This window comes from Trichoplusia ni, chromosome 8 (assembly GCF_003590095.1).
Source record: "Trichoplusia ni isolate ovarian cell line Hi5 chromosome 8, tn1, whole genome shotgun sequence".
Taxonomy (NCBI): domain Eukaryota; kingdom Metazoa; phylum Arthropoda; class Insecta; order Lepidoptera; family Noctuidae; genus Trichoplusia; species Trichoplusia ni.
This window is the reverse complement of record NC_039485.1, coordinates 11,332,858-11,350,361: the sequence shown is the minus strand read 5'-3', so window position 1 is coordinate 11,350,361 and position 17,504 is coordinate 11,332,858. Positions and strand designations below refer to the sequence as shown.

The window sequence follows — 17,504 nt, the reverse complement described above, 5'->3', positions numbered from 1 at the left end:
AATGGATATAAAGGTGAAGTAATCAGTCATCAGTCAGCGAGAACCAGCGCCGACACCGGCGGGCGTCGCCGAGCCGAGCCGAGCGGGGCCGAGCCGAGCCGAGCGGGGCCGAGCCGAGCCGAGCGCGGCCGACGACGCCGCGGCCGGCGCTGCGTCTCGAATACTCATTACATACACACTATATGTTTCTAGGAAATTATAATTTTGGTAAATATTATACAGCCTCAAAATAAAGTGAGGTTATTTATGCCCGTATCATCACTGGACATTTAACGCATTTCTTAACTTTACCTTTGTACATTTATTATCCATAAAACTTAAAATAATACTTAAAATTAAAATTTTTCATCATCATACCATATTGTATTACGATCTATAAATAAATTAAACTTTTCAATCGATCACTCTATAAGGAATTATAACACGTATTTAATATATTACTTTAATTACACTAACATTAAATACTAAAATATTTTTATCTACGAAGGCAACACTTTGCAAATACATGTATGCAGGACTTAAAAGCACATATTTGGTATATTTATTGAACACCCTGTACATGATATCAAAATAGTGTATTTATTTAAAATATATTTATAGGCACGATAAGGCAAAACATGAAATGGTGAGTGCCTTGTATGAGATCAACAGATATTTCCAAAAGTTTTAACATGGCCCAAACGTTTGAAGACATAACACTAGTCTTAAAGATGACATAGTGGATATATAATATCAGCACAATGTAAAGGCACTGTCAGCGCGTTCTAACGCACCTCGTTTAGAATTATTACATGTACCTGCATCGGAGTATAGGTATGTATACTATTGAAAAACTTCGCAACTGAGATACGTATATGAAAATATATACCAGATATACAATCTGGATGGAATACAATTTGTAGAGAATGATTATCTAAATTGAATAATTGTATTATGTGTCTACTCGTTCAATACAAGACGTATCGGAAGCTGTTATTTTCGCCGAGTAGGTATAAATTCAGAGTGGGTACCTACGTACACACTTTCTCAACATCTATTATTTCTGAGTATTGGCTTTGGTTATTTCACGCTTTAATTTTATTACCTACCTACACTATGTTGTTTCGCTGCAACATCATTACAAACAAAATTATTGAATGATATTGAACGAACACTCTCTTACAAATACATGTTAAGATTATATGGTATTAATAATTAAAGTGTGCAAATTTTGTACTTCACCTACACAGTAGCATAATACACATGTCGCAGTCAAATCAATGCGGACATGATTAAACATGTGCATAACATATATTATGTGAGCAATCTCCGCCGTACCGAGACAGGTACCGGCTGTACTAACACTAATATAACGAACATCTTTGTCAAACCACACTAAGTGATTAATTGTCTAAATAAATATCAACGTATGTACATCGACTCTACATCGTCTGCCAGTATCGCGCTCTGTGAACTTGCTGGTCCCGACGATGTAGCGAAGACCCACAGGCGCACCTACCGGGCCACGCGGAACACCACGCCGCGTCACAACGCCGTTATCATTTCCAATTTGGCGACGGAAGACAGAATGAGGTTCACAAGATGTGTATATTACATGGAGCTTATTATGATTATTATATATTATCTTCTTTTCAATATGAGACACAAAAATATGATGTGAGGCTGCTCTATTCTCGTAGATCTATAAGTACTTTAGACAAAAGGTAATCTTCATTATATCACACACAAAAATATTTACAAACACCATAGGCACACACAATGTGTTAGGAATCCGCCGCCAATACAGGTAAACAAAAAATAGCAAAAAAAAAATCATCACCTTATTATACTACAAGTATACCTTAACATAATTAGAAATATCAGTATTTTAAAACAAATATTATAACGGAGATAATACTTATAATTTATGGCTACCTAAAATATTGAAGGTGCAATTCTTTTTAATAAATATCTTTTAAATCTAATAAAAATGGAATGACAGCAGGTAAAACGTTACAATAAAATTTTAAACACAATAACAAAATACAGATCAGATCAAATTGCACTATCAAATAATAAACAATGTCTTTGTTTTGTTTTCCATATCACACTTAGTACAGAATTTGGCTTCAGTTATACAAACTAGACGGTAAACTAACACGGGTAACTACTAACATCTACTATGGTATCGTAGGAATGATAATACGAGACCTTATTGGGGTGGGATCCTTTAATTATAAAGCCAATATGGCCGTTTTCCGTGATAAAATTAGACCCAAGGAACATCATCGCTCAAAACAAACTACCTCAGTAATTATGTTTTAACCGTATAGTGTATTTAAGCCCCGTAGGACCCGAAGGATTGTCTGATATCGGTGGCGATATCACGAACTTAGCACTGCTAGCTGATTTATACTTCTGAAATTTTTCAGCCAATACATACGTCTTTTTTCTATGGCTGTAAATAGCTTTGGATTTATTCTTGATTGCCATTTTGTCGATGAAATGATTTTTTTCTATGAAAACCCACGGTTGCCATTTTCTCCCCGTTAAATCGGGATTAAAATCATCTTTATTCGACGTGCTGGCATAATGAGAACCATTTTGGTTCTTCTTAATAACTACTTTTGGAATGGATTTCTTAGATTTCTTTGACTTTTCTTTATGCATCTTAAATTGTATTTCGTCTATACTTTTAAGGACATCTTCAAACTTTGGCTTTGGTTTTTTAGGAATTCGCGTAATATTAGAGCTTTGTTTTTTAACCTTTGGTTCATCTTTGGATATTTTTAATTGTTTAAGCTTAATAAGACTGTGTTGAGGTAAGGAAAGTTTAACTTTAAGGTCACGGATAGATTCTTTTAACGGAGGAATATATTTTTGAGCTGCTTTTGTTAGTAACGGTCGATGAGTAGAAAAACTGCCGTGAGACTGCAAATAATCTTTATCTTCAGTAAATTTGCAACTCGGTCTATTGTTAACTCTGCTAATATCATTAATTTGTGATATTCTGGAACCTTTGTAGTTCGTAATTTTTAGTAATATGCTAGAGTTCTTTTCTTCTGGTGTTGTTGAAGAAACTTCCGGAGAGTTGGAGCTAGTATAGTTCGGATTTTCATCCTTTTGTTTGTAAGTAAATACATTGTCAACACTTGATTCACAAGAGTGTACAGTGTCATCTTGCGTTTTAGAATAAAATTCATTTTTATTTAGGTCATTCTGTTCGACATTATCACCATTCACATTAATTTCTGCGACAATATCTAAAGGGTCTCCTTTGCTTTGAAATGAAGAAAACTTCTCTATATTTACGTTTTCTTTATTCTCTGGAGCTGCCTCAGTATTCACCCTATCAGAAGTATACATTGAATGCATATATTCTGGTACATAAGGCGATAACTCAGTTTCATTGGATTCCGACAGCATTTTTTCCAAAGAATCGTTATCATAATATCGATCATAGTCTTCCGAAACATGTTGTTCTCTATTAAATAACGTCTTATTAACATCCATTTGAGGAGTGTTATACAAAGTCTCTACAAATTGAGCATCATCACTGCACATTTTATCACCGTATATATATTTGACTTTATCAGTGTGTTCACAGCTGCTAAACACTCCCGACTCATCGTTATCGGACAGTTCATCGTCTTTCGGAGATGAAGGCCCACTGATTTCTATATCTTCTGCAATATCGTCACTAATCACAGTTTCTACACACGCCACATCGTCAACCCAAGTTTCTTCATGACCTTTTTCTTCTTCGCATTCCGTCACGAAAGAATCTGAATAGTCACAAGCAATTTCTTGCTGTGGGCTTGATACTCCTGGCGACGTTTCTATATTTTCATCATGTTTTGTACAACTGTCTTGCATTTCAGCTAAACAATCTTCAGATAACTCTGTAAAGCACACTTTTTCTTGATCTTCATTTTCTTCTTCGGTTATAATGCAGCTATTATCAATTAATATGCAGAACGAAACATTTTCTTCGTTATAAATTGAAGAAATAGAGTTACGTCGGTTATTATTAATAATATTACAAAGGTTTTGTGCAAGGTCATTTTCCGCGTGAGTGACTTTTCTACGCTTAAATGGTAAGATGAACTGAACATTTTCAACGTCTTGCCTACAGTTTTCATTATCATTGTACATATTCAATGCAGAATCTGACAAGGATCTTTTCAGATTAGTACATTTTCTGAACGGAATCTCATTTTTCTGTATTTTATTACTAGAACCTTCAAAGTTTTCATTGGGGACCAATTCTGGTTCTGTATTTTTATCATCGCTCTCAAGTGATTCTAGGTATGGCGGCCCAAAAGTATTTTCAGGCTCCAAATTTTGAGTGTTAACTTCCTCACATTGACTTTCCGCATCATCATCATTAGAGTCACTAATGATTGGTGATCCTATAGGAGTATTAGAATTGTCAGTTACACATTCTTGTGCTTCTGCTTCTGTAAAAGTTTCAGAATCGGGAACTTCTTCATTATCTTCCGGTTCTTTATCTTTTGTCTCTTCGTCATTATTAGTAACAGCAAGGTCGAAATCTATATCTGTTGCGTCATTTTCTTCGTGAGGAAATTCAGTTTTAGAAGATTCAGAATTACCTTCAGCTGCCGTTTCAATTAATTCATCACTTATTTCATCATCACCCGCGTCAACAAAAGTAGCAACAGACACATTAGATTCGATATTGTTTAAATCACTTCCCTCAGCTGTTATTTCTAAATCATCAGCTTTTTCTTCTGTCGTGTTAGATGAATGTAAAATAGCACTATCACAATTATTTTCATCGCTTATTATAGTATTGTTAACACTTCCTTCAGAATATAAAAGCAATTTTTGAATCCAAGGTGAATATATTTCTTTACTTCCATACCAAAGGTGTCTTTTGTCCATTTTCTGAGAATTTAAAAATTGGATATCTTCAGAATTTTGTTGAACATTTATTTCCGATGTGGAGTCAGAGAGCATTTCTTCCAAATCATTGGATATTGTTTCTTGGTCAGAAGACTCTGATAATTGTAAGGCATCGTCAACTTCCATTTTCTCATTAATTTTATCCATTTCAAAGTCGCCTGAATAAGTAGGCTGTATTGGGTCTGGATCATTTGAAAATGAGTTTGTTTCGTTGCAGTCTTCTTCTGAAAATTCTTCTCTTAGCATATCCGAATTAAATGCACTGACCTCGCTAGGTGGCTGTTTTGGTTCTATTTCCATACCGTCTTGTGTTGTATCCGGATTGTTTACAATGGTAGGAATATTAGAAATCATATCTAACTCATTTGAAATGTGTTCCACATCCGTTGTATCGCCACAGACATTGTGATTTTCACAAAACTCTTCAATGGTCGTAAGACTTGAATTATTATCTTCTTCGAGTTTATCTTTATTTGGGTATATCTTGAATTCTGGTTCTATATTTTGCAGAATTTCGGAATTTTCACTTTCATTCAAATCAAAATCACAGTTTACTACTTTGGACAAATCATTACCTGTTACACTACTACCATCATTCAATTCTGCTGTCCCGTCCACATTGGAGTCTTTATTCACATCATTCAAAAGTTCAAGGGCAGTTACGTCAGTGTTCTGAGTTGGAGATAGTAATGATTGTCCATTACCTTCTATAGTCGCTGTTTCTGTACTGTTTTCGTCCGTGTTCGGAGTAGGTTCATTTTTTTTATTATTAGTTTCGTTAGTAGTTTCTGAATAAGGTTCGCCTTGTAATAGAGCTTCATAAGTTTCAGTCTCTTCATTATTATCAAATTGTATAATATCCTCAGTATTGTTTTCATCGTTATTTTCAGTATTTAAACTGCATTCGTTTATGACTTTATCGGGTTCTAACAACTCAACGTGATTATTTGTTGACTCCCGCTGTTCAGGCTCTATCTCAATGTCTTTATGGTCTACTTCATTCACTACCTCTTCGGTCATATTTGGTACTGTTTGCACAGCTTTAAGCGTTTCCTCCTCAGGAGTAATTTTTGTTTCTGCGTACTGACTGCCAGGATCAAGAATGCCAGGTTTATTCAAACTAAAGTCAATTGCAATTTCAACAGGTATGTGCTGGTTGGCTTCTTCACGTTGTTTAGTATTCTCAATTTCAGGTTCATTTTCTTCAATACTTAAAATACTCCCGTGTGCAGTCAAGTTTATTGGGGCCTGCTGAGTTTCGCTTATCGTTTTATTTGAGTTATTCGATGAAAAATCCGTGTTTTCTTCATAATTCTTAATGTTCTCAGGGTTCTTTATTATCACACTGTCTGTCCTAAGAGCGGAAATACTTTGCTGTGGTTGATTTTCTTTAGATTCTGGCAATGGTGTTCTAGTTTTGCGGTATTTACTTAATTTAGAAAACTCTTTTTCGGGTTCGACTACGTAAGGAGATTTTGCAACATTCTCTTGTACTGAAGAATTTGTACTTTCGAATTTGTCTTTAGTTTGATTATTGGATTGATCTAAGACCTCTAGTGATGGTAAATCTTTAAGTGAATTAGAAAGTGAGCTTGAGTCTCCTTTATTTGCATTTATAAATTGTTGATTAACTTCTGGGAAGTTCAATTCAATATCATTATCAAGTCTTGGTAATGAAGCTAGACACAAACCGGAATTACTCTCTAAATCCTGCAGACTGTAACTATTTTTAATGGAATCAATGTTATTATTAGGGAACTGAGTATTAATCATTTTGCAGCTAGGTATCCTTACATTTTCAGTAATATTTATCCTATGATCTTGTCTTTTTATAATGTTGCAATTGATATTATTTTCATCCATACCACTTATCATGGGTGACTTTATCATGACTGGATTACTGACTTTTTCAATCACTCTCTCAGCCAGCATATTTTGGACCGGCGCTGCTACTTCGACGTTGAGCATTTTAGGACTACAGGGCTTTATTTCAAAATTACACCCAACCTCTTTATGAATAACAGACTGGCTTATTTTAGCCTCCACATCTAAAGGCGAAACTGGTCTTTGTGGCATAACACTTGTGACCTGTTGTTTAGGTACCAGTCCTTTCATGGACATTTGATATTCTTTCGATGAGGCTGACTTGTAGTTATTCATATTTGTTGATTCAATTACTTCTTCAAACTGATTTAAAAGTTCAATACTGTTGTACCCTTTTATATTCTCAGGCAGTTTTGAGACCTTCTGAATATGTTCATATTTTGCAAGTTCTTCACTTGGAACATTCACCAAGCCAAGAACATAAAGTTGCTCTTGATTATTCATAGCTTCGTGTGATTTACCATAACTAGGTTTCTCACTTGAGCTTGTTTGAATTATCACCTCTTTGGAACTATTTTCTTCAGCTTCATCATCACCTTCTTTCCACATTTGCAGAAACTGTCTTACATCTATATCCTTTTTTTCTTTAGATGAATTATTATGTGCATTCATCTGTGATTTTGACATTATAGTTGATCTTACTATAGGTCCATACCTATTGTCATAATATCTTCTAAGGCAGTCATTCGGAATTCTGTTTATACTAGAATCCATGCTTCGAACACTAGCTGTTGACGACTGACTTACATAGCCACAGTCTTCTTGAGATGTTCCTAAAGTTTGTGTATCATTGCTAGCACTAGAATCAGTAGGTGAAATAGCTAAAGTATTGGGTGAAAATACTGGTTGATGCCTAGACATAGGGTTGTGAATATTCAAATTATGATCCATAGTTCTAAAATGAGCCATGTGATCATAGTTTTTAATTTGTTGACTGTCTTTCTTATAGTATTGATTTGGTGGAACATTATGCATATTTATTGTGGGATAATTAGGCATAATGACTGGGCTCTTCATAGGCATTCTTGGCATTTCATTGACAAAATAGCTTTCTGATGGTGGATATATTTTTGGTCGAGTATTGTCATATTCAATGTAAGCTTTGGGGTTGGTATCATAAGGTAGTTTGTTAGGAGCAATAGTTTTAATATGTGCATCTGGTGGGTAGGAATGCATTTTATTTTGAGGACAGTTCCCAAGTACTGGTCCATAATTGGGATGTATTACTTGATTACGATATTGTATATTATAGTTGCCTTGAGGATTTCTTTGGTATCCTTCCATGACAGGTTCGGATACTCGACTGTCAAGGTACTTGATGGGGTATGGGGGATACGGGTGTGACGGCATGGTCTTTTGTATCTCATACTTGTGAGTTGGGAATGCTGGTGGTGGATGGAATGGATTTGAATAATTACCAATATATTCATACCTTTGTTGAGGATACCTTTCTTTTATAGTTGGATAAGGCTTGAAGCGAATATTTCCTTCTTGGTAATATGGATCAGCATACACATATCCTTGTTCCTCTGGGACGGTTCTATGAGGTCTTGGTACAACTGGCCGTGGACCGGCACAGCTGGGGTACTCTTGATACTGGTACATTTCTGGAGCTCCATACATCCTTGTAGAACGTAAATTGACGCCTCCATGAGGCCAGCCATGAGGAGCAGTCCGGTTAACAGTAGGATTCACACTAGATAGACACATTTCAGGGTTCCTAATATTTTTTTGTTCATTATTAGGATTTGGATTAACAGTATAAGGCACTTCACAGAACTTTGCCTCTTGCGGCACATTCAACTTAATATTTTTTGACAGAACGTTATTTCTATCTGATAATTGGGCATAACTGTTGTCATCACTTATTTTAATAGAGTTGTATGTAGGAGGCACCATAATACGTTGCATGTTTTCTTGGAATGTTTGTCTCGGTGATATGTTTCTAGTTGGGTTTTGAAAATTGCTTAATTTATGGGGGTATTCGGGTGGACGGCGGTACGCGTTGTCCATGCATGGCCAGGGCTCAGCAGGACCTTTCTTTATGTGATACGCTTCGCTAGCGGCGGGAGGCACGACTCTGTCGGGCCCTATGACGGCGCAGGGTCGCGCGTTCGGTCCATCCACTTTGCCCAATGAGTTAGATCCGATATCTTGATATGACTTATTTCTGTCACAGTGGAGCGCGATGCCGCCGCTTTGGGAGTACTTGCTGCCGTCATTGTTGCGATCACTCACAGCAGATTCAGTCCTCAAGTCTTTAGCATCCATTGCCACGGTAACTTGGACACATATTCGTGTACGGTGTTAACATTTTTCAGTTGTGGGTTAACATTAACTTTTCCGAATAACACGACATCCAGAGGTAGCACAAAACTATTTCCATTCTGAAATATAAACAAAATATCAGATAGTTACACTGACAACTGTCAAAACAATATGCCACATAGGCCCAATACATTTAGGATACAAAACATAACACTTAGAATATCAACTTATAATATCAAATGTACCTTTATTAATTCTTATAATTTTACGAAACATCAATATTATTTCCAAGGAAACACCGATTTATTACGTTTTGATGTCGCCCATAAATTTCGACATTGCCCTTACAGAAAATAAATAATTTATGAAGGGTCCAATCAGTATGTACCTTTCTCAAAAATCATAATGAACTTGCATCAACATTTATTCAAGAGCTTTTGCTATGAAAGTAGTTGATTACAACTCTTGTAAACATATCAAAGTATACGGTAGTGTATTAGGAACATTTTTACTGAAAAAATGGTTATCAATTTATTGTTCCTTCCATTAGTCGATTAGTCAGTAGGTAGAGTACATTCTGCATTTTTGTCAATTGACAACTCTGCACATCATCATACTTTGAACATCAAATCATACGCTGTACTCATGCTTAAAGTGAAAAAAGAGTAGCGCATGAAATGCAACCATAGTGATTGACAATTTAACCGTTGACAGTTCGTTTTTGTGCGTCTACTATTGCATGACATTTTGTGATAATAAATTGAATTTATTTTTATTTTAATTAAAATATACAACGATTGCCGCTATGAAATATATATCTGTTAGTTTAATACTATCTTTAATTTTTGCTGTTTATGTTATAAATACTATATGGACACTAGCCGAGATATTTATACCGCCAGAATGTAGTCGTGGCGAGAGATGTTTTTCATCTTATTTATCTTCAAACCCCGTACAGCATCTTGTTCTTTACACTTCTGTTAAAGAACATCCGTATTTAAACGGGCATTCAGGAGAAACTGTCTCAAAAGTCCATACTTCTCTCAAGTTTGACTATCGAAATCCGGCAACTATGTAAGTACAAAAAAACATACCTATTCTACATAAGAGAAAATGATTTGCTTCAACTGACACTGGCAATAGGAATAAAGTATTATCTTACTTGGTTTTAATTCCTAGTTTTTTATCTTATTGACCTATTTAAACCTTAAATAAAAAAGCCTTGAATATATAGTAGGATAAAGTAACAAAAGTTGGCTAGCGTTTTTTTTTTTCAAATAAACTTGACTTATTTCTAGTGACATAAAATTAAAAGTACCAAGAAAAACGCGTAACAATGGTACGTTATTTATGCATGCTGTCTTGCTGGATGAGAGCCGATTATACAAGGGTTTTGATGAGATCATTCGTACGGAGTCCATACACACTCTACCATTGGTCACACACACAGAGCCTCAGGCTGCAACATTTAATCTTCTTCAGAACAATGTAAGTATTTTATCAATTTGCCACTACATTCTGTAACTAAAATGCCTGTTAATAGCAGTGAAAATAACTTTTATTGTAATTTTTAAAGTGGTTCCAATATTACATAACTTTAATCTTATAAATGTCAAGTCTTTTCAATTTATGTTTTTAAAGACATAAATCATGTTTAACATAATTATGAAATAACCTTCACTTCTTAATAAATACTGTTAATTTCCAGAATGAAGTTAAAAAGGAAACTAAAGAGAAGAATGTGCGGCCCTACTCTCACATCACAACTGTGGCACCCCTGTCCATACTCACAGATGACTTGAACCTACCTAGTAATAAAATACCTGGTGAATTATATCCGTACATTAGGTAAGAGACAGTTCAATCTAACAATATTTATGATTAAAAAAAAATAGTTTATCCTCAAAAGTAATTATGTATGTGTCAAATATTATTAAAATTTATCCTCAAGACTTATTTAGGTACCATTGAACAGAAACATAACATTTGATGGTAATTTGCTAACTTCCTGGTTGACTAAAAACATTTGTTTAAGCCAATTTGAATTCAATCATAAAGGTTTATAGTGTTACTTCTAAAATACTTTTAAGAACAATAATGTATTGTGCAACTTAACTTTTTGCTAAACATAATTGTAAAAAGGTGCTGTAAGTTATTGGCATAATTACTGTTTGAGTGACAACCTCTTTAGTCCCAGCTAACTTTCACACAACTTTGGTATAAAATGTATTTTTTTAAACAAGTGTTCTGACATTGTACCTCATAGACAACAAAGTAATTTTACTGTCCTATGTTGGTAGTGGAAGCTACTAGCACAGCATTCTACTTAATCATACAACTTTTAAATAATTTATTCATAAAGCACTTTAAGATGCCTATCTAACTAAAACAGAAAGGTACTTACTATTGGACAATTATTAAGTATTAATAATAGTGAGTACTTTGGATGAACATTTATAGGTAGAGGTTTGCTATTTTTAAAGAGATTCTAATATTATGATTTATTAATTTTTAATCTATACTTACTAATATATAAAGCTGAAGAGTTTGTTTGTTTGAACGCGCTAATCTCAGGAACTACTGGTCTAAATTGAAAAATTCTTTTTGTGTTGAATAGATCATTCATCGAGGAAGGCTTTAGGCTATAAACCATCACGCTGCGACTATTAGGAGCGAAGGTATAATTAAAAATGTGAAAAAAAAAACAGGGCAATTATAAATCATAACTTATATCCTCTACCCACGGGGACGAAGTCGTGGGCAACAGCTAGTTATTTAATAACAGTTAACGGGGCAGAGACGTCGCGAGTCGAACGAAAGTTATTTGATTAACACAAGTTAAATATGATTTCCTTCTTAACACTTAAAACATTCCTTACTAATTAGATAACTGCAATAACAATAAAAACATCTCTAATATCATTGAAATGAAACTACTTTTACGGATTTTATCGCGGTTTAATTTTAGATTTTAGTTCCCGACGTTTCGATAGTCTGCCCGTGACCATGATACCTGCAAAGGTTTCGAAACGTCGGGAACTAAAATCTAAAATTAAACCGCGATAAAATCCGTAAAAGTAGTTTCATTTCAATGTCTAACATTCGCGTAAACCTAAGAAACCACCATCTCTAATATCAAATAAAAACTTTTGAAACAGGGTACGAAGTGGCAAATTCCTGCCGATACTTCAGCACAATGTATTGAAGTCTAGACTGTCACACTACCAACTGCTGAACACAAGTTCCACGGAAGTTAACATAACGGTGAGCGTGGCTCCCACGTCGTACGGGTCGCTGCGCCTGGCGCTGCACGTCCGCCTCGCGCTAGAACAACTCTTCTCACTTGGCTTCAGTGAGAAAGATGTCGATGATGTGAAAGGAATATTTGCTGACACGAATTTGTATTTGCTGTCGGCTACTGTTTTAATCGCGAGCTGTCATGTAAGTTACTTAATTATGAATGTGTATGTCGATATTTGTACAATGTTTAAGCGAAAATATTTGAAAACTTCGGTTAAAACTCAGTTACGCCTACTTTATTTTAGAATAAAGACACTTCAGTTATATATATTTATTAACTGTATGTATTTTTTTTCAGTTGTTATTCGACTTCCTAGCTTTTAAGAATGACGTGTCGTTCTGGCGCCGCAAGAGGTCGCTGGCGGGCTTGTCTGCGCGGACTGTGTTCTGGCGTGCCTTCTCACAGATGGTCATATTCTTCTACTTGTTAGATGAACAGACTTCTTTATTGGTACTCGTGCCGGCTGGGATCAGTGCTATAATTGAGGTAAGGCGATATTGTGAACCGATTAATCGTTTAAAGCTAATTCAAATATGCTAAGATTAGACTAGAATTTCATTCTTCTCACCATTACCAGCCTAAAATTCCTACAGCGACATAAAGAGGGTGTCTAAAAATGAGTGCAGATTTAACACGAGTTGTAATAGTGTAATATCATAACTAATATGATTTCTGTTATTTTTGTTGATGGCTATTGTTGCCTATCGGTAATATTAAAAAAATGCTAAAAACATTTCTGAAATAAAACTTCTTTAGTCGCCACTAGGAGGTAAGTGCCTGTGTTGTGTTTTTCTTGTTGGAAATAAATAAACTGAACTTTAATGCAACGGAAGACCGTTACGGCAAGGTGCACGTTTCTGTCCCATCCGGTTTATTTTTATTCTTGGGATCGAACTGGCGACTTATACCATTGTGAGTTCAGTAAATTTCAAACGTAATGTCCTATTCCAGTTATGGAAGGTAACGAAGGTCCTGCACGTGCGCGTGTCGCTGTCGGGCGGCGGCCGCGCGTGTGGCGCGAGCGCGCGGCGGACGCGGGCGAGGCGCGCACGGCCCGCGCCGACGCCGAGGCCATGCGCTATCTGTGTCTGCTGCTGTACCCGCTCTGCGCCGCCGGAGCTGGGTACTCGCTCGTCTATGAACCGCATAAAAGGTACGGGACTATTTGGAATCGATCGTTATACTGGCTTTGACTACTTTGCCAATGAATGTCATGTAATAATGTTTACAAATTTCCAGTTTTTTATAGCACTTGAATATTACTTATAAAATCTTTTTTTTCACGGAAATACTTAACTGTGCATGTGTCCTATTTTTTAAACGGTAGAACTTGGTTCGGAACTTTCTTACGATCAATTTTTATTATCTTAGTTTACTGCTGACCATCTATCAATACACTCATTTTATCATAGCAATATTATCTACAATAATAGACAATAAAATTTCGATTTCCGTCATTGCAACTAAAGCTGATATTTAAGTTAATTTTGTCTTCAGTAGAAGAAAAAATATTTTTTTAATAGAAAATTAAAGCATAAGAGTGCTTTAATTCAGTAAAAACTTTTTTACCCAACCATTTTATAACCCGCTGCAGAACCAAGAGCCGTTTTGCTCGAGACTGTCCTAAATAAAACCTCTTTGCAAGACTTCCCTAAACTAACCAACTTATCTTTCAGTTGGTACTCGTGGGCGCTGCACAGCATAGTGAACGGCGTGTACGCGTTCGGCTTCCTGTTCATGTTGCCGCAGCTGTTCGTGAACTACCGCCTGCGGTCCGTGGCCGCGCTCCCGTGGCGCGCCTTCATGTACAAAGCCTTCAACACCTTCATCGACGACGTGTTCGCCTTCGTCATCACCATGCCCACCGCGCACAGGGTCGCCTGCTTCAGAGATGATCTCGTCTTCTTAGTGTATTTGTACCAAAGATGGTAAGTGAACTAGTGTTACTATCATTGTTGTTTCCCTCAATGATATTTTGTATCGACTAACAGATGTAAAGTATCATGATTTAAATCAGTTCTTGTCATACATTCGTGCTTATTGCAAGGATATGTACCTGGAATTATAAAATGTAAGGAAGCAGGATGGATGGCACTTTCTTTTTTCGGAAGTGAGTGAGGAATACTCAGTACCAAAACTAGAAACACTTCGAAAAGTATAAACGTAAGCACGATTTAAAAAATGACTATCGTGATGAAATTATCAACCCAAGATAAGAAAGTTCATGGTTCCAATAAATTAAACAATAAATATTTGTTTCAGGTTGTACCCAGTCGATAGCTCTCGCACGGACACTGCCTCCAGCATGGACGAGAACCCCGAAGAACTAGAGCCTGTCAAGCAGAAGGACGACTAGTTACAGAGGTATCCTCACAATACTGCCCCGAGGCTCTGTATGGTGCTACAGCTGCAAACGACTGGTCTTCCAAAGACATCTGCTTTGATCTACAATGCTAGAATAATTTAAGAAACGTCCCGTTAATACCTTAAATGCAACTTAATTTTAAGACGGTCTAAGTCATTTTGAACGTTAGAAAGCATAATATTTGTCGGTCAACGGTGACCGACGTGATGTTAGCCGAGAGGACTAGAATAAGAGATTTAATAGCGACTTAAATTAAGTTGCATTTTAGTGTTCGGCAATAATCTATTTATTTTTATCGCATTTTGATATTAATTTATATTGAAAGCTATGGAGTCTTCGTTCCGTTGTGCACATTTTATCGAGATTTCATTTGGACTGCTAACTTGACATAGATGAATATAAGTTTTACGTGAGGCTTTTTTCATCAAAATTACTGCGGGCTTCCGAAATGGAGGCATTCGTGTAGCTCTAAATCATCACGTTATAGAGATACAGATTGGAACGTAGTCCGCTCCATTATTACCTGTACTTCGGGCAACGTATCATCATTTCAGAGTACTGCGATCGCTAAGCATATGGGTTTCCGCATAGTCGGTCCTACGGGTCTTTAGAACAACTTGAGACAACTGCTTGATATATAAATACTATAGTTAGGAAAATTATTGTCAATTGTTTCTTTTTTAAGAATAGCCAAATAAAAAAAAATCGAATTATAGTAAATGGAATTGTATAAACTTGTGAGAAATTGTTTGTTTTTGTAGGTAAATTAGGTAAATGTGTGGTTTAGACTTGAGATTATGGCATTTAGAGCATTTACTGTGACATTTTTTATGTACTTGATATCTATGTTTTAAAAGTATTGGGTGTTATTAATGTAAAGTTGGTACATTTCAGCAATAAATGACATTTAGCTAAATTGTAACTATATTCCGTCGACAATATTTGCTCATTTTTTTTCAAGGTCTTAATTTTAGTAACATTTTTTATTTCACTTGACTTGACATCTGACGTTATATAATATGTCATGTCTCGTTTCTACCTCCTGTTACTGGTGACTGGTTACTGGTGATGGGCTCCTTTTTCCGCACGTCGGCTCCAAGTCGGCCCATTGTGCGTCAGGTGGCTTTGGGAGGCTGTCAGTCCAGCCATCCCAACTCCCTCCAGAAGCGCAGAAGTCTCCTGGGACGTTCGCAGGCTTCTGTGACGGAGCTCGGTGTACCGAGGATCCCTGCCCGGCATTAACCTCCTGTATCTTAAATCTACCTCCTGTATCTGAATGGCTGATGCTCTCCAATTTCGTGACTAAAACCGCCATTGGTTGACCAAAATCAAACAACCACAGCGTTTTGACAGGTGATAAATGTTTTGGAGTTGATCTGTTTTTCAGATATTTGAGATGATTCTCTTATAAAATGTTATTTACTAAATGTTACTAAATAATAGTATATATGAATGGTTTTATGTATATTAGTATTTGTTACGTAATAATTTTGTTATTTTTATAGAGTGGTATGTTATTGATTATTTTATATGTATAAATAGAGTTGTTGTACAATTTTATATGGAAGATAATGAAAAGAGAATATGGCACAACAGACAGATCTTAGATTAAAGCGTGTAATTTTTTTGTCATTTGCTAGAGCATATAAAAGTAGTTGCTAAAATTGTAATAGCATAGAAATTAGATAATGCTAGTTTGTGCCCTGCGTATGAACTGAGAACGCTCGTTCAAAGGCCGATGATTGAATTATGATTTGATAGTTGGGCGAGTTTATTTTATAATAAATAAATGAATTAGAGGTTTTGTACTGAGTGTAATGAAGAGAAAGCTATCATAAATTAAAAATAAATCTCATAAGTTAAAAGATTTATCACCATAATATTTTAAGAAGCTATTTATAGAATAATTTTGTTTTTTGATGAGTATGCTATTGTGCGTAGTTAAATATACTGACGTGTTACTAGCTAAATTATTAGTACAATAAAACTTGCCTTTACAACTTTAATCGACTTTCATGTTTAAAACAAATGAATTATATTTGATCAGAAAACAGCATTTATTGTTGGAATGACATTTTGTTAAATGGGGCTCTCTTCAAATAAGCAAGAGACTCAATCAATTATAATATCAAAAATATAAACATTTATTCAACAAATGGTTTCTAATATCGATTATAACCATACTTTTTTTTCGTTAGCTGGGGGTCTTGGCATTTTGTCACCCAGTTGTTTTTTTGCATATGTACGAAAAATGAATCTTATTAGCGTGAAGTAAAACAGGCCTTATTTTTTTACAATTACAACACAATGTTTTAGTAAAATAATGTAAAGGACTGCCTCTGATCATAGACTAAGACTTTAAACAATAATTGTTAATGCATTTGTTAATAAATAAATATATAAATAGACTTGAATGAACTGTAATGGTTGTTTCGTTGCTTGCCTTACTATAAACATAGCGAATGTGACTGGTATTTTATTTATTGTTTGTAATGATGAATCGATTTATGTGGTTGAAATAATATGCAATAAAATTATGTCGAAAACGTACTGTTTTTTCTTAACTTTACTCCGGTTTAGTATCGGTAGAGTGAAGCGATTAGATTTATAGAGAGTCAAATTCGGATATTTTTCTTGTTATTATAAAATGCTTTAAAGAAGGTTAAAGTTGGAGCTAAAACCGACATCCAGGCGGACAAAGCCGCGAGCAACAGCTAGTGTCAAATTGAATTATTTGTTATCAGTAATTTATTTATAAAACTTTACAATTATATTAATTGT

General features: G+C 35.4%; 2 protein-coding genes across 2 annotated transcripts; one reads left to right on the top strand and one right to left on the bottom strand.

Moving 5' to 3' along the window:
• Window positions 1-2,013: 2,013 nt before the first annotated feature.
• LOC113496982 lies at window positions 2,014-9,413 on the bottom strand. The gene is made up of 2 exons (XM_026876403.1): window positions 9,303-9,413; window positions 2,014-9,176 (listed from the first exon to the last, which is right to left on the bottom strand). The coding sequence occupies exon 2, from the start codon at window positions 9,058-9,060 to the stop codon at window positions 2,287-2,289; it is 6,774 nt and encodes a 2,257-aa protein (XP_026732204.1). The 5' UTR covers window positions 9,061-9,176; window positions 9,303-9,413; the 3' UTR covers window positions 2,014-2,286.
• A 328-nt stretch (window positions 9,414-9,741) lies between these two features.
• Window positions 9,742-17,269, top strand: LOC113496984 (cleft lip and palate transmembrane protein 1-like protein). The gene is given in 9 exon segments (XM_026876406.1): window positions 9,742-10,131; window positions 10,356-10,545; window positions 10,766-10,905; window positions 12,216-12,498; window positions 12,656-12,844; window positions 13,310-13,358; window positions 13,361-13,511; window positions 14,035-14,286; window positions 14,621-17,269. Coding segments are annotated over 9 exon segments (1,617 nt in total). The 5' UTR covers window positions 9,742-9,862; the 3' UTR covers window positions 14,715-17,269.
• The last annotated feature ends 235 nt before the right edge of the window (window positions 17,270-17,504 follow it).

Excerpts from the sequence above, each read along its gene's own strand:
- LOC113496982 (XM_026876403.1), bottom strand. The coding sequence starts at position 9,060 with ATGGATGCTAAAGACTTGAGGACTGAATCTGCTGTGAGTGATCGCAAC.